This window comes from Asterias rubens, chromosome 11, assembly GCF_902459465.1.
Source record: "Asterias rubens chromosome 11, eAstRub1.3, whole genome shotgun sequence".
NCBI lineage: Eukaryota > Metazoa > Echinodermata > Asteroidea > Forcipulatida > Asteriidae > Asterias > Asterias rubens.
In genome coordinates this window covers 5,761,532-5,788,231 of record NC_047072.1, presented here as the reverse complement: position 1 = coordinate 5,788,231, position 26,700 = coordinate 5,761,532, and the positions used below count along the sequence as shown (strand labels likewise).

The 26,700-nt window shown below is 39.2% G+C and overlaps 2 protein-coding genes across 3 annotated transcripts; both read right to left on the bottom strand.

Annotated features, from left to right (window-relative positions):
• Positions 1-326: 326 nt before the first annotated feature.
• LOC117296814 lies at positions 327-26,700 on the bottom strand. 2 transcript variants are annotated; one of them, XM_033779879.1, is made up of 8 exons: positions 26,432-26,700; positions 12,844-13,069; positions 9,148-9,374; positions 8,161-8,286; positions 5,489-5,663; positions 4,569-4,725; positions 3,057-3,510; positions 327-1,620 (listed from the first exon to the last, which is right to left on the bottom strand). In XM_033779879.1, exons 2-8 carry the CDS (start codon positions 13,062-13,064, stop codon positions 1,385-1,387), a joined length of 1,596 nt encoding a protein of 531 aa, XP_033635770.1. In that variant the 5' UTR covers positions 13,065-13,069; positions 26,432-26,700; the 3' UTR covers positions 327-1,384. The 2 variants fall into 2 exon arrangements, with proteins under 2 accessions (XP_033635770.1, XP_033635771.1); XM_033779880.1 differs by lacking the exon at positions 26,432-26,700 and adding an exon at positions 13,836-13,934.
• LOC117296651 (uncharacterized protein K02A2.6-like) lies at positions 20,307-24,404 on the bottom strand. The gene has a single exon (XM_033779677.1). The coding sequence runs from the start codon at positions 24,402-24,404 to the stop codon at positions 20,307-20,309; it is 4,098 nt and encodes a 1,365-aa protein (XP_033635568.1).

Below are 26,700 nucleotides of genomic sequence, written 5' to 3'. Positions count from 1 at the left end.
GGCTTTAAAGCCATTGGACCCTTTCGGTACAGAAAAAAAATAAAAGTTCACAGATTTACAAATAACTTACAGGGTTTACAGAAGGTAGTAGTGAAAGACTTCTCTTGAAATATTATTCCATGAAATGCTTTACTTTTTGAGGAAACAGTAAAACAATATCAATTCTCGATAGCGAGAATTACGGATTTATTTTAAACACATGTCATGACATGGCGAAACGCACGAAAACTGGAGTGGGTTTTCTCCCGACTCCGATGACCGATTGAGCCTAAATTTTCACAGGTCTGTTATTTCATATATAAGTTGTGATACACGAAGTGTGGGTCTTGGACAATACTGTTTACCGAAAGGGTCCAATGGCTTTAAAGGTTGTTGTTTTAAAATCTTTTAAAATATAAATGGTTGTGCAATTATTATACAGACACTATTGGTCCAGAAGTGCAGAATAGTTAGTCTACATCTTTTAAAAGTAAATAAATGAAATGGTAAACAAGAAAGTGGGACCAGATAGAAGTAAAACATAGAGCAAGTCAAAGATTTTTCCCAACCCCCACCCTACCCTTTCCTTTACAATCTCTAAACTAGCCCTTCCCTCTACAAACGTGAAAATTACAATCATCAGCAACAATCGATCCAACAATAATGCAAACTGTGTCTAAAGCTATTAAAACAAAAGTACTTTAACAAATTAATCTTGTAAAAATGTGACAAGAGCTTTAAAAAAGAAAGTAAACTTTTCACAGAGGTATGTGATGCGATCAAACTAACTGAGTCGTTTGTCAGAATTATCATTATGAAGAAACAAATGACAAAATACATCTTATTTTATAATGCTAAACATCAACAAGTGGTACAAATTGGCAATGAAAAAAAATGTGCCTTGGTTTGTTTCGTAAACAACTCAGTTTTATACTCCTTTTCCTCAGTGTCATTCTTTCTTATCTCTCAGTGTTTATAATTTCACAACTTTTTAACCAACGAAGGTATCAAATTGGGACTTTGACAGCCTAAAAACATAAAATATGCTCTTTTCAACTGTATCAAAAAAATAAGAAATAGTTTGCTTGATCGCATCACAATGAGTCTTACAGGGCACGATTTCATGAAGCCGGTCAGCACACAATCTTGCTAAGCACAGAACTATCCTGCTTAGCAGAAATAGGTTACCAGCCAACATTCCATAAAGTTGAAGTTTTTGCCACCGGTGCCCTGCTCATCTTTAGCAGTGGTGAGGTTCAACCACAGATTGACTCACAGAAGCTGTAAGTACACCAGTGGCTGTTGTTTGAAAAACCTCACCACTGTTGTACCTTATCTTGATTTAAAGACAGTGCACATATCAAAAACAGCACTGACACTTACATAAAAAAAAAACTTTTCTTGTCTAGTATGATTTTGCAACACACTCATTGATAGGTACCATCTTGAACCCTGAGGTCTCAACAAGGTAGTCCATCATAAAGACAGAGTTCATGTAGGTATCAGGTAGATCCGTATCAAGACTGAGTATTCCACCATTATTCTTGACAAGAGCCTCGTGGATGAGACGAAGTGCTTTGGGCACACGCTCCACATCGCGGAACCTGTAATAGTTGTCCACAGTTAGCTGCGCTGATGAGCCTGTACGCAAACACATGAACACAAACAATATTTATATAACATTAAAACAAAATTTAACGTTTATATTGGGTTGAACAATTTTCTGAAATTTGATGGCTTCAAATGATACAGTACAAACTCCTGATGACAAGTCATTTGTTCAGACGCGGTAAATTAGCCATAGTTTGAGAAACATTGATAATTTTGTGTTCGCCCTGCATCATTTGCAGTACCCGCTGCTCAAATATAAAACTTGAACTGCCTTTAGCTACCTGGCATTCTTGGTAGTCTAGTTGGTAAGACACTGCTTTAGAATTGCAATGGTAATGTGTTCGAATCCCACCCGAGTAATATGCCTCTGATCTTGTTCACAGGGCTCATTGAGTTACAGTTGAAGCTGTTGAGTTACAGTGCTAACACACATCGGTGTATATGAGTAAAACTAATTTAACACAAACAATCATAATGACAATTTCATATATTTTTAAGACACTGGACACTATTGGTAATTGTCAAAGACCAGTCTTCTCACTTGCTGTATCTCAACATTATGCATAAAATAACAAACCTGTAAAAATGTTGGCTCAATCCTTCATCGAAGTTGCGAGATAATAATGAAAGCAAAAACACCCTTGTCACACGAAGTTGTGTGCATTCAGTTGCTTGATTTTGAGACCTCAAATTCTAAATCTAAGGTCTCGGAATCAAATTCGTGGAAAATTATTTCTTTCTCGAAAAGTACTCCCTTTCAGAGGGAGCCGTTTTTCACAATGTTTTATACCAACCTTTCCCCATTACTTGTTACCAGTAAGGTTTTATGCAAATAAATATTTTTAGTAATTACCAATAGTGTCCACTGCCTTTAAATAAAAATAAATAAAAATTGGGGGGCAACAAATTTTCTGAAATTTTATGGTTTCAAACGATACAGTGCAAGCTCCTGACCAGTGTTGTAGTGGTGGGCGGTGCTGGGCGGGCCTTCCTAGGACTCGCAATATTTTGCACAGCACTCTGAGCGACATACATTGAAACCTGCCCAGCACAGATTTCTCCCAGAGCATGCATTGATCTGAGACACAGCCTCAAATGTCACAGAGAAAGAACAAAGTCAAAAAGTCATTCAACTAATTGCATGGCCTCCATAACACAAACAGTTTGAAAACCTGAAATCATGCCTAAAGCTTGCACTTCTTTAGCAATAAGGGCACCATATAAATTAAAAATGAATAATTTTGTTGATCTGCTCACCCTTGGCGGCTTTGAAAAAGTTGGATTTATTGCCCACCACTAAAATTGGTGTAGCTTCAACCCAGCTCCTGATGACAATCCCGTTGTTTTGAAGTGGTAAATTAGCCATAGTTTGAGAAATATTGGTAATTTTAACACTGTTCATACTTCACCAGCAATTTTTCCGAAAATCAACAATATTTCTTAATCTTAGAATCGTTAAAACTTACCTTTTGCAGCCGGAAATTCGACAGCTGGTTTAACAATCCGCAGTCCTCTCCCCTTCGCTTCGTTGCTGATCGCCTTACTAACACTGCCCTCAACGGTTGGTAGGTAATAAGACGCCTTCAACCCCAATTCCTCGAGACGTCGTGAAGCACTAATCAGCGCCATACGGATCCAGTTACCGGGCATGAGGTCGATGTGACCAGGAGGATTGTGTCCGTCCTCCCGTATCCCGATAGTAAAGTGCTTGGCCCAAGACTTAACCATCTCAGGAAATGTCTGCGCGAAATCTCCGTAGACGAACAGCGTGACGGGCAGCGGTATCCTGTAGGCTGCTAGTGTGGCCACTACACGGTTTGCGCGTTTATAGTTCATACCAACAGCTACTACTAGAGATATTGAGCCCTTTTCACAGTTGGAGTAGATTGCACCATCTACGCCTGGCGTATCTTGAGGTACCTGTGTCAGAAAAATCAACATTCCAGATGGGATTTTAGTAAGTAAAAGTTCAAATGAAAAAGTGATTTGGCAGTGCCAGCCATATGAAAGGTATCTAGTAGAGGTCTGCCAAATTACAACTTGGTTGAATGGATCCCACCGCTGCCACCAAATGTGATTCAACATATATTGAGGGCGGTACACAAAACGTCTAGAAAGTTCCCCCAAGTTAAACCCCAGGGTTCTCTCCAGGGTTAGCCCCAGGGTTAGACCTAGGGTTAGCCCCAGGGTTAGACCTAGGGTTTCCCCAGGGTTAGCCCCAGGGTTAGCCCCAGGGTTAGCCCCAGGGTTAGCCCCAGGGTTAGCCCCAGGGTTAGCCCCAGGGTTAGACCTAGGGTTTCCCCAGGGTTAGCCCCAGAGTTAGCCCCAGGGTTAGCCCCAGGGTTAGCCCCAGGGTTAGCCCCAGGGTTAGCCCCAGGGTTAGCCCCAGGGTTAGACCTAGGGTTTCCCCAGGGTTAGCCCCAGGGTTAGCCCCAGGGTTAGCCCCAGGGTTAGCCCCAGGGTTAGACCTAGGGTTTCCCCAAGGTTATCCCCGGGGTTATCCCCGGGGTTATCCCCGGGGTTATCCCCGGGGTTATCCCCATGGTTATCCCCGTGGTTTTGGTTCGAGTCCCGGTCATGACACTTGTATCCTTGAGCAAGACATTTAACCAGAAGCTTCTCTCCAACTAGGAGTAATTGGGTACCTGTGAGAGCAGAGATGGTTCTTGTGATTAATTTGGCTTAGTAGCGCATATTTGTTGCACAGGTTGCATACTTACCAGGGAGCTGAGATGGTTTAAGGAATTAATTGAACGCCCATTATCAGTGACCAGGGGTAATAATGCTGGAAGCAATTTAAGGCGCCCTTCAGGTGTGTATAGCTCTAAATATAAACCCATTAGGGTTATTATTATATTACTATAATTAAAAACATGGCTGCCCTGCTGACTATCTCATTTGTTGTGCCCATTTCATTTCAAATCTACATTTGAAACCAATTCCCGCACAAGGAACTAACTACAGACATTAATTCTTACATTGACTGGATTCATGGTGGTAATGTCGCTATACGTCCGTCTCTCACCAACCCAGGTCACCAATGAAAAGCCGGCTGTTTTGACGTCCGTTCGAATCTGATCCTTGTCTTTCTGAGCCCAGCCTGTCGGTTGCCAGTCGTGATACTCCCCATAGAATCTGTACACACAATCGGGAAAGACACGTTCAGTCAATGCAATCTGTTTTCCATTGGGAGTAAGCATTCAAGCAGGACCGAGTTTCATGGATCTGCTTATTTACCCATTTTAATCAAACCAATTCTATACTTTTAGCGAGCCTGTCTTTTTGTGCAGCTTTTTGTTGCGATTTACACCAGTGGCCAGATCTTGGTTGATTTTTTTACAGGACTTTCATGGAAAACATAATAACATTTATAAGGCACTACCTGTATTCCATCAAGATCATAGCGCACTAGAAAACGAGGTGAGTCTTTAGGAGTTAAGAAATGCAGATAGAGTAACAGATTCCCTAATGACAGTTAGGTCATTGTTCCAAATCATTGGCCCAGCTACACTGAAAGTTTTTTGACCTAGAACTTTGTTTGCTCTGGGAACATTCAAGCGAGTGATGTCAAGTGTGGACCGAAGAACTCAGGGAGGAGTGTAATGTGACAGTTAAGTGGAAATAAATCGAGGAGCAGTTTTGTTCAAGCATTTAAAAACAAGAAGGAATTTTAAAATTGATTCGTTCCTTAATCAGTAGCCAATGAAGTTCCCTAAGTGATGGAGTAATTTTTTCTCTCAAGGGTGTGGAACATTAATCGAGCTGCACTATTTTGTAAATTTTGAACTCTGTCCAATTCATCTAAAACGACCTTAGAGTAATAAATATTATCAAAAAACTGACAATGCAAAAACAGTTGAAATGAGTCACACACAAAAAAAAGAGTTAAAAGAATTACTTGTCAATATATTGAAAGGCTTTGTCGCTGATCATCTTTCGCAGGATTTCGTACTCGGCGCCCTCAACGTCCAATTTGAAGATGATGTAGTCTTCCATGGTAAAGGTTTCCATGATCCACTTAGAGAGGTCGATGACCGGGATGGTCTTCCGATAGGAAAGTTTCCGCCCTCCTCCTGTTGAAGGCAGTGGACACTATTGGTAATTACTCAAAATAATTATTAGCATGAAACCTTACTTGGTGACAAGCAATGGGGAGAGGTTGATAGTATAAAACATTATGAGAAACAGCTCCCTCTGAAGTGGAGTAGTTTTCGAGAACGAAGTAGTTTTCCACGAATTTGATTTCGAGACCTCAGATTTAGAATTTGAGGTCTCGAAATCAAGCATCAGAAAGCACACAACTTCGTGTGAAAAGGGTGTTTTCTTCTTTCATTGTTATCTCGCAAGTTCGTTGACCGATTGAGCTCAAATTTTCACAGGTTTGTAATTTCATGCGTATGTTTAGATACAGCAAGTGAGACGACTGGTCTTTGACAATTACCAATAGTGTCCACCGTCTTTAAATTAACAAAGCCCAATAGTAAATACAGTAAAATAGAGTATTTATAATATATGATTTGAGGTTACACGGTAAGGTGTCAAAACAGTTTGAGGTAACACCATGTGTATTATATTGCAAGGTAGAGTTTGTTCTTTGTCAACCTTTTTGTTTGTTTTTTATTCCGATTAAAAAAAACATTTATACAATAATAAACTAAGGCATGTACCGGTGTGGCGGTTTCAACTTTCCGCCGTGTTCAGTTTTCCGAATGACCAAATACGGTAACATTACGCCATGCGATGCCTGCGCACAGCAAGCAAAAGTAGTCAATTTTTAGTGCTGTATTGAGTCATCCGTGGTACTCTCCGGTAGCTGTAGTCATGGCGGCGCCCACGAGTACAATGAGCGGCGAACGCGTGGATCGTATGAGAGAATTTGGTGTGGCACAAGCAGTGTGACCTGCTTACAGTTGTACGCATGAATACGTGTAAAGATGGGGCAAGAGAATGTGACTAAACAGAAAAGAATCGTAATAAACAATTTGGGGTCACTGAGAGACCTACAGTACTCGCCAGGGTACTCGCGGCTGTATTTTTGTCTGGCTACGTCACCCGGAAAACTGAACACGCCGGAAAGCTTAAACCGTTCCAACAATGTGGTGAAATGTCCGGCTACGTCACCCGGAAAACTGAACACGGCGGAAGACTGAAACCGCCACACCGGATTAAAAGGGTGGCGACAAGCTCTTACACGGCCACTCAAAAATTTTTACAGTTTTTTTTTGGACCAAACCAGATTTAAACATCTTTATTTTATTTTAGTTCTTTTGTTGCTTTAAAAAGACACAGTGAGGTATTACTGGTTGATTAAATCACGAATATAAAATCAATTATTGTGTGCCAGCAATCCTGTGTAAATGTTGATTAGTTTGCCGTGCACATGTTTCAACATGACACGCTTCACCATTTCATTTATTGATGTGTCCCAACATCTGGCAGGCCTGCCAACCATACGTGAACTGCTACGTGGAAATGAGTCAGTAGTCGTCCAATGCATAAAAATGGACAGTAAAACAACAAAAACTTTTTTCTTTTTTTTTTTACTTTTTAAGATCTGTATTTGCATGGTTAACCTTGAGAACACTTACCTTTAGGCTATAAAGCTATGAAAACATTAATTTTGTGATCATACTTATGTCTTATTGGTATCCTCTCGTGCGCAATGGTGTTTTAAAACATCAATTTACTTGTGATTCGTTTTTCAGAAAAAATGATGTAGTTGCTAATTTAAAACGGGAGTAACTCAGCAACGCGACACACCCCAAAGCTTAGACTTATACCAAATTACTGCTGCTGGTGTGTTCTTTCCAGCCATGCAAACAACTCAATTCTTGAAATTGTCAACACCTGACTCATTTTCCCGTAGCAGGTCTATAGATGAGCCAGAACAACTGTTGTCACACTTCAAGGCTTGTGAATAACGCCAGAGACCGGCATCAAAAACTTCTGTGTGTTTTAACCTTCGACCTCATTAATTTCACATAGAGATATGCAGTCAAATTCTATTGCGGACGTGACAGCAGTGTACTGTTTGGGCACAATGGATGCACGTTTATCCAATATAATTGTATCCAATGGAATCACTGGATCTGCCAGCAGGTACCTGTCTTTATCCTTGCGGATAAAAACAGGGGCACAGTCTATCTATAGCTGAGCTTTCTAACCCTTGGGGAAATTCCATGGTTAGTCGTATTACACTTTTCTGTGTCATTTCTTGATCTTGGTGCTAGTAATTCTATGCGAGATATTCTTTCCAATAAGTTTATAGACTGATTTGTACTTGACACCCAAGGCTTTGAAGTGATGATATTAAAAATGTTGTGGGCTTTGTGTTCTGGATGTTATAACATTGTTAACATATATAGGATTTGAGGCATTGCATGGTGAGGTATCAATGTATATTTGGTTTGCGGTAACACCATGTGTGTATCTACTTGCCAGGTAGAGTTGTTCTTAGGGAACTGTCTTGCTTTATTCTACTGTTAACATATTTTGTACGTATTTATATGGGTCAAACCAAAATGAATATTCTTTATCCCCGATGCAAATTGAACAAAGATTAATACTCACCTGTTTTTTCATCTTTCAATTCCGATTTGCCGACAAATAGTGACCCCCCTCCCCATTGCATGTCAGCTCCGTTGTTCTTGCCCTTATTAGGACCCCAAACCATCTCCGAAAAGGCCGTCATGTTACCTGTAGAAAAAAATAGAAAAAAGTATTTTGAAGTATATACTGATACATCACAATAATCTTGGTTGTGCCATTTAAAGGAACATTACAGAATCAGTTTTTTCTAACAAAACAGTTGCTGGCAGTGTAATCTATTTGTGTAATCGACCAGCTGGCAGTGTAATCTATTTGTGTAATCGACCATCTATATAAGCTGACAAACCTGTAGAAGTTTGAGGTTGTATGACCATCTGGGTCACGAGAAAATAGTGAAAAACCGATTACACTTTTTGCATGATATCTTTTTTTTTAAATAAAATCAATAAAAAATTCTCACTGAACGATAAATTCCAACGAGAAATTAGTTTTATATATTTCTCATCAAATATGACATTTCAGACAGATATATTTCAAGGGATGTTTTCTACTATCATCATCATTAGACCGTATAGGTTTTATGTAAACCTGTGATCTTAGACGAGTTTTCGTCAAGTAGATTCTGTAATGTTCCTTTAAAGGCAATGAACATGGTTGGTAATTGTCAAAGACCAGTATTCTCACTTGGTGTATCTCAACATGCATAAAATAACAAGCCTATGGAAATTTGGACTCAATTGCAAGAAAATGATGAAAGAAAAATCCCCTGGTTGTACAAAATAGTGTGCTTTCAGATAGGAATAAAAGACTTCTGTCCAGAAATTACCTCTTTCTCAAAATACATGCTACTTCAGAGGGAGTCATTTCTCACAATGTTTTATATGATCAACAGCTCTCCATTGCTCGTCACCAAGTAAAGGTTTTATGCTAATATATATTTTGAGGTAATTACCAAACGTGTAAAGTGCCTTTAAAACTGATTGAGATTATATTGTATAGTATAAGTACCGTCTTTTCCAGCGACACCAACAGGGCAGTGAAGGTGGTGTTTTTCATAGGGACTAAAGTACGGGGCCAGTCGGTCGTCAATTTCAAACGAGTGGATGATGTAGTCCGCTCCGTCGGGATACGTCTCCCGAAACAGCAGAACGGTTGAGGCCACGTTTGCTCCGCAATCTAAGAGGATTTTTCTCGGCTTTTTAGCGTTGGATTCATCAGCTTTTTCTACCTCAAGACTAGGTTCATGTATAAGAACAGAATAACAAACACATGTTAGAATTTGAAAAAGGACAGAATTGACTAGTGCGGGATTTGCACCAACAAGTTCTGTTTTAACGAAAACGACTTATGATGTAACGTGCCGGCGCTCTATCAACTGATCTATACAAACCCAATGTTGTCAATGTCTATGTTCGGCGGTGCCAGTCAGAAGCCATACCATCAGCCGTGTGTCACATCCAAATTATGATACAACCTTGAAAGCAGCAGTAAGGGGAACACCTTAAGGGGATGCAACATTTTTATCTCAAATATCATGTTATTTAAACATATAAACCATGGGAAACTGAACAAATTGTTGTGGAAAAAAATCGCTTTGAGTTCAATTGGACATTAAAAAAACTAGCCTACTTTGCACTACATGTACACAGTATGTAAGTCAAAATTCTCCTTCACCACTCCAACTACAAATTTTATAAACAGTAATTGCTTAAAAGAAAAAGGGTCATAAAACTATCATGTGTGTTGTCTAAAGCCGCGTTCGCACTAGACTTAAATTGGGCAAACTAACCGAACCAATGGGTAACTTACCCATTTCAAGTCCAGTGTGAACAGCCCGGGTAGCTTTCCTGACAGGTAACTTATCCACGTCGCATGGGTAGAAAGTTAACCTGTTGGGAATGTTACACCCAGCGTCATGGTTCAGTTACAAAAAATATTAATCCAGTGCGAACACGGCTTATAAAATAACCTAGTGCACTTAAATTGAAAAGAGAAGGGGTTCGCCCCAGAGTTCCTGGTTTAATTTGCGTCACATTATTAGTATCACAGGTCTTGTGATTTTAGGGAATCTCTCATTAAAATGATGTTCCACCCATATATGAAATACCTAGATCGGCCGCGCGTACAAATGCGCCATAAGCCGTACACAACCATTCTTGGTTCTTCATGGACGACTGAAAAGTCACGTGCTGGTGGTATTAACACACAGAAAATGGACATGGGAGATATGCCTTACACCACTGTGGACGCGCTAAAAAGTCACAACATGCTGGTGGAAGATGAACATGAGAGATAGGCCAATGGCGGTCCCATGCCATAACCCGCGTATGTACGCGCGGCCAATCTAGAAACTATATTCTATATCTACATATAAACATGTATGGTTCTACCCTGGAAGGGATTATCACCACCTGACAATAATTGAAGCTATATGGGTCAGTGAACACTCATCAGCATGTATGGAAATTATTGATTGCCAGCTTCCACATTTTGAAGGCACTGCTGTCGATTTCACAAAAATCTTCATAACTAAGGATTAATCTAAGGACTTAGGACGAGTCCCAGCCTTCACTGTAACATGTAAACCTTAAGATTAATCCCAAGTTACTCGTCATATGTTACTCGAGATAGGATTAATCCTAGCGATTCCTAAAACCGGCTGTTGGACAGAATTGGTAATTGTCAAAGACCAGTATTCTCACTTGGTGTATCTAAACATGCATTTAACATAACAAACCTGTGAAAATTTGTGCTCAAGTAGTCATAAAATTTGCCAAAATAATGGGGAAAAAAACCTAGTTATTATTATTATTATTATTATTTATTCAGCCATTAATCTTACATTACTTTGAGGGCTTTCAGATGCATAATAAAACGCTATAATCCTATATTTTAGCAGCGAATGCCAAAACGATTTAAAGGATGATAAATATTCTGTAACCTCATTGCAAATTTACTATCTCCCAAGACACTGGACACTATTGGTAATTCTTTATACCTCAGACAGTTTCGCTATTCCTATTGGTGGAGAGCACGTCACGTGGGTGTGTATAAACCTTTGTTTATGACCAGTAAAAAGTGTTGAAACATGGGCGTGACACGCGAACTTGCACCTGTCCTTATAAGACAGTTTTTTCATTCCTATTGGTCGAGAGCAACGGCTGGGACAGTTGTGCCAAATCACGCGATACGCGCGACGTGCACAGCATTCCCTTATAAGGAGTTGTTTACCCGAGGGCGGCGGAGGGCCTTACCATTTCATTGTGTTGTGTTGAAAGAAATCATTAAACAATTATAATTTTTGCATTTATTTTACTTGTTGACCAAAAAGGTTGATGTTTTTTGACCGAAAAGATATTTATGAACGGGAATCAAAGTGTGTTGAATCGGTTTTCAACTAGTGGTTTAAACCCGCCGAGGCCTGGTTCTTGATAATTTACCTTGACTTCGTCTCGGTAAAATAATCAAGAACCAGGCCTCTTTGTCTAAACCACTAGTTGAAAACCTCTTCACCACACATTGATTCCCTTATTGTCCAAGACCAGTCTCCTCACTTGGTGTATCTCAATATTATGCATAAAATAACAAACCTGTGAAAATTTGAGCTCAATTGGTCGTTGAAGTTGCGAGATAACTATGAAAGAAAAATATGCCCTTGTCACACGAAGTTGTGTGCTTTCAGATGCTTGGTTTTGAGACCTCAGAATTAGATTTTGAGGTCTTGAAATCAAATTCGTGGAAATTTACCTCTTTCTCAAAAACTGCGTTACTTCAGAGGCAGATATTTCTCACAATGTTTTATACTATCATTAGCTCTCCTCCAAGTTTTTATGCTGACAATTATTTTGAGTAATTACCAATAGTGTCCAGTGCCTTTAACAGTAGACTAAGTTATCATCAACAGGTGTTTTGTGTCACGCTACACGGCGAAACGTGCGGAAACAAGAGTGGGTTTTCCCATTATTTTCTCCCGACTCCGATGACCGATTGAGCCTAAATTTTGACAGGTTTGTTATTTTATATATAAGTTGTGATACACGAAGTGTGGGACTTGGACAATACTGTTTACCGAAAGTGTATAATGGCTTTAAAGTATTTTGTGGCTCTTGATTTTTAGCAATATCTCAAAAACACCTTTGAAATGAGATCTTTCAGATGTTAGTTTTATTGTGTATCTACATTTAACGGGATTCAAACAATCGACGGTTCCATTCTGGACACCTTTGATAATTGTTAAAAACTGGCCAGTGCTTTCACTTTGACTATCCAATAAAATAACAAAGTGAAAATTTTGACTCAATTGGTCATCGAAGTTACAAGAGAACAATAAAAGTGTTAATACTAAGCGCCTTGAGCATGTGACCTGGTTTGGTAGATAAGTGCGCTATACAGAGACTTCGATATTACTATTAACACTCTTTGTTTATTATAAGCTATCACACAAGCGCGAGTAGAATATGGAAAAATGTAGCGTTTCTGCGTCCCATATCCAACGAGGCCGAAGGCAATGTGCAAAGTTTAAAATTTCAGAATGTTATTTCGCGACGAAAAGCATGCACGCGCACAAAGTTTAGAATGTAATTTTTGCAAAATACGCAGTGTGCATTATAAAAACTGGGAGTAGGTTATCTAGGTTTTTATATCAACCTCCAGTTCAAGTATCTGATTGGTGGATTAGTGTACATACGTACTGGAATCACTTACTTTGGCTCGTGTTTTAAAACAACAGCTCCCTGTTCCGTCGGAGATCTTCTTAAGATAGTTTCGACTCTGTCTGCAGCAGCATTGAAGATGTCGACGGCGCGATGAGAACTGGGTTGAAAGAGGTCGCCACCCGTATGTCCACCCATTAGGATGGAGACACTGAAGCCAAGGCAGAACCCAACAGTCAACCCCACTAGTGCTGACAGTGTAGAAACCCTCATTGTACCTGTGAGAAGGGAAGGAGGATACACACCAATAATATACCAAGCAGATGGAACTCAACTTCATCAGTTGACTGATCATGCTCTAAAACAACCGTGGAACGGTTCCTTGGGTGTTGTGTTTCCACCATCACATCATGAATGTTGCCTTTAGCTTGTTTCAGTGAATTATTCAAATTTAGATAATCATGCTTAGTTCAAACAGCCGCTGGGCCCAACTTCATAAAGTCGCTTAAGCAGAAAGTATTGCTTAGCAATTTTCTGCTAAGCAGAAATGATGAGCAGGGCCAGTCATAATAGTAGTTTGGCTGGTAACCTTATTCTGGTAAGCATATTTTTGTTTCGCTAAGCAGCTCTATGAAATTGGGCCCTGGTTGGGATGGTTTTTGTTGTCATGTAGGCCTACATTAAATAGCTGACATTACAATAAAAGCAGCTCTGTGATGTGCCCTGCAGTGACTTCACATGTACACATTTATAAGAGCCATCCCCCTACATGTAGCTCTATCTTTTATGGATTGAACCCGATTCGGTCTAACTTTAGAACCATTCAGACACACAGAGTTGAACTCAATCGGGTTGAACCATGAGTTAAACCGACTGTAATACTTTCTGAACAACCCAATACAGAGCCTGGACTTTTACTGAATGCAGAGATGCCAACCTCTGTCTCCAAAAAATAGTACTCCAAAGAACAAAAAATAGTATTTTCAAGACAAAAATAGTATTTTTTGAAAACGGCAATTACATAAAAAAAAGAAAAAGACTTACGCCAATATCAACGCCAAAAATCCATCCCGCACAAAACAAACTCATTAAGATCCTGCCCACGCTAAACTCTCACTCGTGCAAACATCGAGCTAGACACGCCGTAACAAACACACACTACACAGGGAATGGTCTTTGTCTGGCGATTCACTTTTTCATTGTACTTAACCGTGACAAGACTGGGTACGCGACAGTCAAATGTATAACTGGTATCATGTTATCTCAACCGTAATGATGCAATCAGCGTGTCTGGAAACCACCCTTGGCAAGTAGACTTGACTCAAGTCCTAATCAAGTCCTGTGCAAAGCCCTTTTTCCATTGCCTAACGCTGCATCCACCAACCAACATTGGACAGTGACCTCGCAGGACTTGAATCAAGTCTACTTGGCAAATACTGCACACAGCATGAAGCACGGACGCATGTGTGTATTATTCATTGTTATAGTTTCACGGCTGGACTTTCGGCTCCAGTTAGTCAAAATAAACGACAAGCACTCAAATTTGAAGGTTGAATAATTCGTTTTCATTTCCTGAATAACGGTAAATACAATATTTTACATTTTGTGGATGAAAAGGCAAGTTTGGTTGTCAAAAAAAGAGGAAAAAACGTTAGTATTAATTTTCAAAATATCGTATTTCACCATGGGTGGTCGTATTATCGTATTTTACTTTTTTTATCGTACAAAATACGACAAAATCGTACTACTTGGCATCTCTGTGAATGGCATGATTTGTTACAATAGTAGCCCAATTCAAAAAGCACTTCAATATCTATTTTATATTGAGCTATAATGTAGATCTAGTGCATGTCTGATGTTCTTTCAAAATTATATATGAAGACTGAAACGAGGCCCAACTGAAACATTTTCAGCTGTTATTCTTTTGAACATTTTTGTGGACATTCTTACCCCAGGGCTCGACAAAGGACCGCAGGCCTGAGGCCAGTGATTTGAGCATCAGGCCAGAAAACTTACATTCATAAATACCTCAGACAGTTTCGCTATTCCTATTGGTGGAGAGCGCGTCACGTGGGTGTGTATAAAACTTTGTTTATGACCAGTAATAAGTGTAAATTCATGGGCGTGACACGCGAGCTTGCACCTGTGATTATAAAACAGTTTCTTCATTCCTATTGGTCGAGAGCAACGGCTGAAACAACGACGCCACACAGCATTCCCTTATAAGAAGTTGTTTACCCGAGGGCGGCGGAGGGCCTTACCATTTCATAGCTCGGGGGTGTTGTATTGAAAGAAATCATTGAACAATTATAATTTTTGCATTTATTTTACTTTTTGACCAAAAAGTGTTGATCTAGTTTTTGACCGACTTCATCTCGGTAAAATTATCGAGACCCAGGCCTCGTTGGGATTAAACCACTAGTTAAAAACCTCTTCACCACACATTGATTCCCTTATTATAAACATACAATTAGTACAGCAGTCTTGTGTTTTTGACCGACAACAATAAAATGATAGGGTAAACTGGGGTAACTAAAAACGCCAATTGGGTAAAAAACGCCCACCTGACATGTTCCTACCGTTACTAAAAAATGACAAGATGAATTATTAATAGGGATATCCGATTTCTAAATTAAGTAGCCCTTGGTGTTTAAAAACTAATGATACAACAACTTTAATTTATGGTCATATTTTAAGGGTATGCCTATAAATACAAAATCCCTCAAATCTGTTGAGTATTGAAGTAAGAAAAATTTGATAAAATGTTTAATGCAAACTCTTAGTCTTAGTGCTAGCTGTGTAGATAGTGTTCGTCTCATATTGATTCTTCTCATGTAAAAACAGTTTGAGCTATGTACACAAGCCACAGTGTAGTCTTGTGTATTTTTCTGTTAGTTTGAGTCTTGGGGTCGATTTCACAAAGAGTTAGGACTAATCCTTACTTAGGACTACATAGTCCTAAGAGATATACAAAACGTATGGCTATTCCTTAGTTAGGACGAATAACCCTAACTCGAGATAAGACTAGTCTTAACTCTTTGTGAAATCCACCCCTGTACTCCTAAAAGGAAATTTCCCAGAATTCCCAGCAAGGAATTGCCCTGGAATTTACAAGGTCACCCATTTTTGTTAAATGTAACAAAAGTATAAGAGATGTTAAATTTGCATCGGAGATAAAGAATATTGATTTTGTTTTCTTTTTAACCCATACACTGTATACTCAGTACTTTCCCGAGTCCTGTGAAAAAAATATCACAGGCATGTTACTCAGGTGGGACTCAAACCCACGACCCTTGCAATTCTAGAGCAGTGTCTTACCAACTAGAAGGGCGTTTTGGACCCACGATATTTCACGACAGTATTACAATATCTATTACTTCTTGAACTTAGCATAATCATCAACTGTTTTGATTATTTGTTAAAACAACCATCCAAGTTATTCTGAGTTAAATATTTTGAAGAAAAAAAATCTCTGGAATAACATAAGCCCTTTTGAACTTTCTCTAGTAGGAAAGGATGTTACGTAAACTAATCTATTTCTACCTCCATGCACGGACATGGATGTTACAATACAAAACATTCAAAGAAAACAGAATGGTTAAAGTATAAGGCCCAAGCAATTAGGAGTGGTCTTGCTAAAATAAACTGCCGGATCAAACAAAACTTTAGTACAAACAAATAAATAAAACAATCCAGATTTAATTTTTTTTTTTTTTTTTCCTTCATCTTCTTCTTCTCTTCGTCCCTTGTCCTCGAACAAAAGCACACTTCCCAAACTCATATGAACTTGAAACTTCGCACATAGTTAGATATGCATTAGGAGTGGAATAATGTGTTAGTTACGTCATGATGACGTCATCAATCATTATTTTTGATCCACGAGATGGATTCTTACAATCGATACATAATCGGAAAGGTCGTTAAAAATTCTGTAAACGCCTAGCTCACATGACCCCATTTTTACCTTGTCTTCTGGTTAAAATCAGATTTTTTGTGTATTTTCGTCAAAAATACATTTTTTGTTTTGACTATTACCGTACTGCGTTGATTACACCGGTTCTCGTCCGATCAGTGAAGATAAGCATCATCGGGCCCGGTCAGTACTTGGATGGGAGACCCGCTTGGCCAATTTTTTTTTTTTTCGGAATATTATATCAGCTTCGTTTATAGTCTGTTTTCAAGGCGTTTTCAATACACATTTCCCTTTCGTTTAGTTAGTCTCTTACTCCAGTCAGCAGTATTCATAAGTTCCTATGTCCTCAACCACAAAAGCTATTTTGACAATCTATACATCATATGAAAGGGCTTTACGTACAGAGTCTATTTTCAAGGCGTTTTTAACAAACGTTTCCCTTCCGGTTAGTTAGTCTCTTCTCCAGTCGTGATTATTCATAAGTTCCGATTTCCTCAACCACAAAAGCTATTTTAACAATCTACACATCATATGAAAGGGCTTTACGTACTTCACAAAAATGGATATGTTGGTGACCTTCTCGTGTTTATTTATTGCACAACTATGTTACAAACTTTATACATCATAAGTAGGTTTTAAGTTGATCACTTCAAAAGCAGTAACTTGTGCAATTTCCTTACATTGAATCGTTTCAATGACTACCCCCTCGCCTTTCAACACGCTGGTCCTGAAGAGGGTGCAATATAAATTCAACAGTATTAATAATTGATAAACAAAATAATAAGCCTTCACATTTGTTGAATTGATTTTCCTTCAATCAAACTTTGTCTAATTTTCTTGTTATTTTTGCTTCTTCAGAATACAGCAAATTCTGAAACATTCACCGGAATGGTCGTGGATCCAGTAAAAGATTTCCACTCGCTGTGTTGTATTCCTTATTTCCTCGATACAGCCTACAGGTAGAATTAATTTTGTACTAAACTCATTGATTTTGTTCGTTTTTTTTTTTTAGGTGTTCGGGCAACAGCCCGAACAACTCTTTGAATTTTTTTTTTTTTTTTTTTTTTTTAGTTTTTACTATTCTTCTCCGAGTCGATTGTCTGCAAGAAAAAGCATAGATGCGACGCTTGCATTAAGTTGAAACTTTGCAAACAGGTAGACAATAACCAGTAGATGATACAAAAGTTGTTACGTCACGAAGACGTCATCAATTGACAAGATACACTAATTCAAAGTTTATTATTAAAACAAATCATAACTTTTGATCTACATGAGGGATTCTTACAATCAATACATCATCGGAAAGGTCTTGCAAAGAGCTTTGAACGCTTCACAGACATGACCCCACTTTGACCTTCACTTCATGTTCAAAACATTAGTTGAAGATTTAACAAATCTATAGCCGACGCCTGTTGGATTGCGCCTACATACAGCATGAATGAAACAGTAATGAGAATGTCGTCTGTTTACGCTGTTGTTATGACTCCGTGCGTATTATTCACTGAATTGATGCGGTGCCAAGTTTTACCGATGATCAACGCACATAACAATATGGCAGAACTTACGCAACGGAAACGAATGCCACTGAATTTTCTGCGTCAAATTGTTTCCTTTTTGCACTTCAGATGGCATAATGGTGAAGGTGGAATTGAAGACAAAGGTACGCTGAGATGGCCACCTACTTCAGTGGTTCGTAAGATTTCTAATTACGTGAGAAAATACAAGCAGAAAAAGACGGCATTGGTCGTGTTTTGATCAAACACAGAGAAGCAGAGACGTAACATTGATCAACCAGTCCCCAAAAGTGAAGGGTGCTTTGGACCGAATTAACGGCAGTCTACACGGTGATAATGGTAAGCTTTGCGTGAAAATCAATGCTTTCAAAACGAGTGTTATAAAGGCTATCCTTAATATTATTAATTGGTGAATGTGGTGATGTGTTTGAACTAGAGAACGTTTGGTATTCATGACCATTGGCTGTCGAACGGTGAGGTAAAACTGTGTGGTTTGTAAGAAATAATGGTCAGCCTGTTTTAAGTTTTATGTCAGTCATTTTGTTTTATGACAAGTGTGTTTAAAAAAGCCTGCGGTGACGTTTCCCTTTTGTTTCGTTGATAAGTTGTTCATTTCAAAAACAGTATAATTGCATTTTCCACAAACTTTTCCTTGTGTCAACTCCTAATTTGATTTTTGTTTTACTAGCCCGCTCAAACAGCTGGTCCTAGAGAGCACAATATAATTCAATAACTGATTTTAATCTATCATAATAAATTTTAAGACTTTACTTTTAACAGTTTCAGCTTGAATTGATTTTCCTTGAGTCGTACTTTGTTTAACTTTCTTGTTATTTTTGCCTCTTCAGAATACAGCAAATTATGAAAAATTCAGCGGAATGGTTTTGGATCCAGTGACAGATTTCCACTCGCTGTGTTGCATTCCTTATTTTGATGATACAACCTACAGCCACAGGTAGAAATATTGCTTAACTCATTATATGTTTTAAAGAGAAGGTACACGTTTGGTCATTACTCAAAACAAATATTACCTTAAAAACTGACTTGGTAACATAGCATTGGAGAGCTGTTGGTAGTATAAAACATTGTGGGGAACGACTCCCTCTGAAGTAACGTAGTTTTTGAGAAAGAGGTACATACATGTACTGTAATTATTATTATTATTATAATCATTATTATTATAATTATTATTATTATAATAATGGTAGCTAGCAACTTTCTTGAGTCTTAAACATCCAAATCTAAAATTTTGAGTTGAATCAGCCCAAAAAACAGACAAAATGGGCACTCTAAGCAATAGGCCTTGCAAGCGTGCAATATAAAACACTGCATGTGTTGCGGGTTTTTTCTTTTCCAGCTGTATCATATGCTCAAATTGTAAAATAATTCTATTTGCTTATATATTTTTATTTATTTATTGGAATTTGTAAGTTGTACGTGCCTGTGTGCATCCTTAGATGGAGAGGGCGTACTAAGTAATGTAATAAGCTATTTTGTTATGGTACGTACATGCATGTACTTTGTAATTACATGATGTAACCAATAGCAACCAATGCTGATGCTTTAAATTGTACCAAGTGTAGAGTCTTACTAGACATACGGATTAAACCAATACTATAGACGAATTCAATCTTATGTGCATCAACATGTGTCTTTATTCCGTTCCTCCGTTTTCCACCCCTTTCCATGTACTCTTACACGAGGCCAACTCATTTGCATAAATGTATAACATTACATGTATTACAGTGTGATCACGTGAACACTACATTCTCTCCTTTCTTAAAATAACAAACCCTTAGTTAAACTGGAAAGTAAACGCACAGTATCAAACTTTAACTTTTAACAACATCATCAAGTTTAAACAATGTTAACCATTTAACAAAACAATTGCGTTTCTTTTAAAATACAGTAGTCCATACTATGACTTATCATATTAGACTTAGACCGGGATATTGCAAATTTTATGTTGGTGAGATATTTAAAACTATCCCAGAAAACATTTGTTACTTATCTTGTATCTCCTCTGGTAAACAATATTTACCCTTACATCCTGTGCTTACTGCTTATAACACATACTTTAAGTTTTATCTAAACATCCATTACAAAATCATCAAAACGCTTAGGGAGACAGTTTCTCGTTGTACGAACTGCCCTTGGTGAACCTAGCATTGGACTTGAGATGGAGACTTGTGGGTCTACAATGTCTCCACTAATATCCTCATTCTGTATTGGATCTTCGATACTCTCCTGACTAGTGTCAGACTCTGTTTGCTGGTATTTCTTTACATGAGTGCTATTTCTTTTGTATTTCACTCCCTCTGGAGATTCAACAGTGCAACTGTTACCCTGTTTCTCCACTAATGTGTATGGCACTGCATGAAATGGTGTACTCATTTTGTTTTGTTGACTTTGCTTCACCAGTACAGCATCTCCCTTTTTCAGATCACTTTCTTCTGCTCTTCTTTTGTTATCTACATACAACTTATTTTTGTGTTTCATCAGAGCATCTCTGTCTTGAACTTCCTCATCATTTCTGTACTCTAACTCCTCTATTTGTGGCAATTTTGTTCTGAGTTTTCGCCCAAACATTAACTCAGCTGGGGACACACCTGTAGTGCTATGAGGAGTTGTTCTGTACGCAAACATGTATGACCGGATTTCCCTTTTCCAGTCCTGTGACTGAGCATGAGCTATTCTAATGCGCTTCATCAGCGATCTGTTTTGTCGTTCAACTTCACCATTTGCTGCAGGGTGCAGAGGTGTCACTAATCTATGGTTAATACCATTTTCATTTAAGTATTCCTTGAACACTTCTGACCTGAACTGTGGGCCGTTGTCCGAGGTAATTGACCTTGGTAGCCCATAACGAGAGAACATATTCTCCAGTGCATTCACAATCTTAGCTGTTGTAGTATCTTTCATAATTTCTACTTCATAAAATCTACTGTAATAGTCTACCACAACAAACACATAGTGTTTTGATGGGAGAGGTCCCAGTAGGTCAATGACCAAGTCCTGCCAAGGACCCGTAGGCATTTGCGTTGGATGCAATGGTTCTGGGTTGGGCATCGCACTTACTAGTTGACATCCATGACATGATCGAACTAATCTCAAAACATCTTTATCCATGTTTGGCCACCACACTTTACTTCTCAACCTTTGTTTTGTGCCTACTATGCCCAAATGACCACGATGTGCTAATTCTACACATTTTGTACGTAACGTCTTAGGTATGACTAATCTTGTTCCTCTCAACACCAGGTAACCGATTGAACTCAACTCATTCCTGATTGGAAAATAATTAACACTGGATTTATCAAAATCACCTTTCGCTAGACACTTTCTAACTTTGATCAATTCTGCATCGTCCTTTGATGCTTCTTCCACTTCACGTGTAGTTAAAGCTTTGGGTGTTGCCTGTTCTGCAACAAACTTAACATACTCCTCAGCTTTATTTGCTAGTGTGTTTGGTTTATCAGCTACATTGCTTTTTACCAACCTTGACAACACATCTGCAATGTTTTGTGGCCCAGGTGCATATCGAATTGTATATGTGAATGGCATTAATCTTAACACCCATCTCTCAATTCTGGCATTTGGTTTTGACTTTGGCCCATACAACACTTCTAGTGGTTTATGATCTGTGATCAATTCGAAATTCAATCCATATAGATATATCTGAAATTTCTCACATGCCCACACAACGGCAAGTGCTTCTTTCTCAGTAGTAGAGTACCTTGTCTCCACATCACTTAATGTCCTACTGGCATAACTAATGACTCTAGTTTCCCCTTCATATTCTTGAAGTAACACAGCCCCTAAACCAACATTACTTGCATCCGTAACAAGTTGTGTACGTGTAGCATCAAGACGGTAATACCCTAATGTCTCAGTCTTAGTTAGGCAATCCTTCAACACATCAAAACTGTTTTGTTGTTCTTTGCCCCATGTGAACTTCTCATTTTTTCTAGTCAGCCTACGCAATGGTTCAGCCACAGTGGCCAAATTTGGAATGTATCGTGCTGAGAAATTCACAAGTCCCAGAAAACTCTTGATTTCGGCTGCATTGTTGGGGGGTCTTGCCTCTTTCATGGCTTTGATTCTCCCCTCTGTGGGCTCAACTCCGTTTTTGGATAACACATGACCCATGAACGTAATCTTTGTCAAACCAAACTGACACTTTTCCTTATTTAAGGTCAAGTTCTTTTCCTTCAGTCTCTGCATGACTTTCACTAGTCTTTCATCGTGCTCTGCTTGGTTTTTTCCATGAACAACAATATCATCTGATATGTTTTGAACTCCTTCACAATCATGTAGTACCTGAGCTATTACTTGCTGGTACTTCTCTGGTGCTGCACTTATGCCAAACATCAATCGTGTATACCTATACAGGCCTTTATGGGTTACAAACGTTGTGATTTCTCGTGAATCTTCTTCCAATTCTATCTGGTGATACCCATACTTCATATCTAACTTACTGAAAACTTCACTACCATTCATATTGTACAAAATCTCATCAACAGTAGGAATAGGATGCCTTTCTCTGATTATGGCCTTATTGGCTTGTCGCATATCAACACACAGTCGAATATCGCCATTTGGTTTGGGTACAACAATCACTGGGCTTACCCACGAAGTTGGGTGATTAACTTTCTCTATTATACTTAGTGACTCTAATTCATCTAGTTTGTCACTGACCTTCTCTCTTAAGGTGTATGGTACCCAGTACATGTGTTGTGCCACTGGTCTAACCTCTTTGTCAATGTGCAACTTCAGCTTATGGTCCTTCAACTTTCCTACCCCTTGAAAACATTCTGGATAACTATCTATCACTTCTCCAGCCACAAGGTTTACACCAATCTTAAGCACACCCAGTTCAACACTTGTATCTTTACCTAGAAGTGCAGGCCCTTTACTTTCTGTGACATAAAAATCTGCTTCTACTTCAGTGTCTTCATGACTCATACCATCAACTTTAATGTTGGTTACAAATTTACCAAGAACCTTTAATGGATTTGTTGATCCATATGCATACAACTTCTTATTACTTCTTTCAGATTTACACTGAATTCTTTTACCTTTCAATTCCTCCCACAGACTTTTGTCAATGATATTTACTGAAGCTCCACTGTCAATGATAACATCTACTGGTATGCCCTGCCCCAAACTTACTTTGATCTTTTCCTCTTTATTACTTCCCACCATGCCTACATGGAATGCAAATTCAGTGTCACTACCAGTTTCAGTGTCTTCTTGCACTGTGTGAACTTTTCCTCTTGGTTTATTTCCTTCGGTTCCATTCCATTTTTGTCCTTTGTTATTTCTCCATTTGGCATCCTTTTGCTCGTAATTGTCTTTTCTGTTTTTGCTCGTCTGGGTCTTGCAAGCAACTCCATAATGTCCGCGATTTCCGCATTTGTTGCACACCGCATTTCGGGCTGGACACTCCTGATCACGGGCATAATGTCCTCTGTGTCCACAACGGAAACACTGATCACCGTTGGCATGTTGTCTTGTCCCAGCGCCGCCTCTATAACCCTTGCTGGCGTCTCCATGTTCACCATTCTTTCTCCTTTGCTCGTAGTCAGAGGCCTTGTGTCGCCTTACAGCATTTACATGTGGACCATAGTCTGGTTTCTTCGCCTCCATATCCTTGGACTGTTTCTCAGTCAATTCTACATTTGTTGCGATCATCCTCAAACGGTCAAGTGTTAATGATTGCCCCTTTTCTAACAGTTTGGTACGAATTTTATGTGACTTACATTGTGCAATCACCTGGTCCCTGATCTCCTCGTCTGACTTGTCAAACTCGCATAATAATGCCTTCTGTCGGAGCCGCACTATGTACTGATCAACTGTTTCCCCGGCCGCCTGTTCCATGTTGCGAAAACCATAGCGTTCGTACGGCACGTTGATTTTCACTTCGAAATGTTTGTTCAAGGTTTTCACGGCTTTATCATACTCGTCTGTTCCCTCCTCCTCCGTCAGGGAAAAGAAAATATCCTGAACGTCAGGACCGGTACAATGCAGTAGAAGGGCTTTCTTCTGTCCTTGATTTGTGACTCCCTTTCCAACAGCAAAATACTCAAACCCACGCAACCATCGCCGCCACATTTGTCTCAACTGTGCGGGGTCACCATGAGGGTCAAATTTCTCAACTCCATTCAGCTGGATATTCTGCGCCATTTTCGTCGGTGTTTCGCACTTTTCCTCTGTTTCAAAACAACTTAAACTTTTCCAAAAGTTGCTATGATGTTTATCCTCGTCGCCAATTGTAGAGTCTTACTAGACATACGGATTAAACCAATACTATAGACGAATTCAATCTTATGTGCATCAACATGTGTCTTTATTCCGTTCCTCCGTTTTCCACCCCTTTCCATGTACTCTTACACGAGGCCAACTCATTTGCATAAATGTATAACATTACATGTATTACAGTGTGATCACGTGAACACTACACCAAGGTAGTTATAAACCTAAACCTAGCTATATTGTATCCCCACCAATACATCGATCCTTGAGTCTGTGGTGTGGTGCAACACTGCAAAGTTTCAAATAGCTCTATTTTCCACCTGTTTGATGGGTAGCCTACACCACATAACAGAGGCATTAAAGAGCAAGAAATGAACAATCACACGGGTGCGTTGTGTGTGCACACTGTATTGTCTCCTTCATTGTTCTCTTCTTCTTGATTAACATTTTCCAAGGTTTTTCTTCCACTATGACTAGCCTACATGTACAGCTCAGAATTTGCTTCAAACAGTATAGAGGCCAACACACCACCGCCCATGACTAGCCTACATGTACAGCTCAGAATTTGCTTCAAACAGTATAGAGGCCAACACACCACCGCCCACTTGTTATGTATTTTTGTACACAGCCCTGGCTCTTTTGGGTTTTTTTTTTTTGGGGGGGGGGGGGGAATCCACAAGACCATTCCTGTTTTTAACAAGACCAGAGTCAGTTTATGGGCCCACTATACAACAACATATTTAGCAGAAGATACTGCTTAAACAAATTCTTCACTTCATCTTAGCAAAAAATGATAATAATAATTTAATAATAATTAATTTATTTTTTAATAAAGCGGGCACCAGTCCCTTGGCAGCCTTGATCAAGGCTTTGAAGGAATTTAGGCTACAACATTTTTTCATGATTGTTTAATTTTTGTTGTATTTGTGCCGTGCTACTTGTCCAAGCTACCTTCCCGCCTGGCCCGAGCTGTGTGTGCAGTATCAGTGTGGGGCCAAATAACTCATCACTATAATGCGCGCAAAAGACAATAACCCGTGGTCAACTCATTACCTTAATGCGCGAGAAAGACAAGACCCGATATATGGGTCAATACGCCTCTCTTAATATTTATGCATGAGGTACGTCACAATGCTAACCCAAAACTAGGCGATGGGCGCAGCCACTGCAAGTGATCGGGGACTTGCGCCCATAGCCTTTTTGAGATATGGCGGACACAATGCTATGTGACAACACTATATGAGGTTTGGGTAAATTTGTGCGTAGAAATAGAACGTGTGTTATTCAGTGAAGTGTGCCTTTTTTTAGGCGACGCGGGTCAAACCTATTTACCACCAACGTTCATGGTGAGCGTGGCATCAGTCGCCGCGTGTGACGTGCGTATCACATCCGCCATACCTCAAAAAGGCTTAATAGCCTCATTTTGGGTAAGAATTATGACGTCATGCATTTAAATATTAAGAGAGACGTAAGGCGGATGTCATAATCCTACCTCCATGGTTTAATACATCGCATCCCCAGGTACGCTCAGCATCCTGTGTTGTCTGCAATAGGTTTGACGTAAGATTTAAATATGCATGAGCTGCATACTACACTAGCATTCTGAGAGCCCCCCCCCCCCCACATTTTTGTCCAATATTGGAAATTCTTTTAAGTTAAAGAAACACATTAAACCCGGAAGTTACAGACCCGACGATTTCTTTTATGAAATAAGAGATTGTTTGCAGTGGAACACTACCACGAAATATTTGCAAAGCACCAACACTATTGGTATTTAGGAATATTTCTACCTCCACCAATTCCTCCAAGCTCCATCCATGCATATATTATGCACCTCCATGATAAATGCATTGACCAATGCGCCTTGCACATCGTATACATCCCCAGTGCAGTATGTATGTATTGTCACCATACCATGGCCATCACCAGAAAATATTAACCCCAAAAATGTACGTTACCTGTTGCTCCCACTCAATTTCAGGTGTCACTTTCAGTTCTACTTCTTGTAAACTCTGTCCGTCTACCGTAAATTCAGTAAAAGTAGGTCTCTAGCCCAGCTAGCTAATCAATTAACCCTTTTTAACAGCTCCATGGACTTGCGGTTGTGTGTTTACTATTTATTATCAATAAAAATTTGTGTTGATCCTTCCCGATCCCTACCCTTTATGCTAGCTGCTCTCTGATGCGGTCCCCGTGTTGTTGGTGGTGGGTGTGGACATGTGGTGTG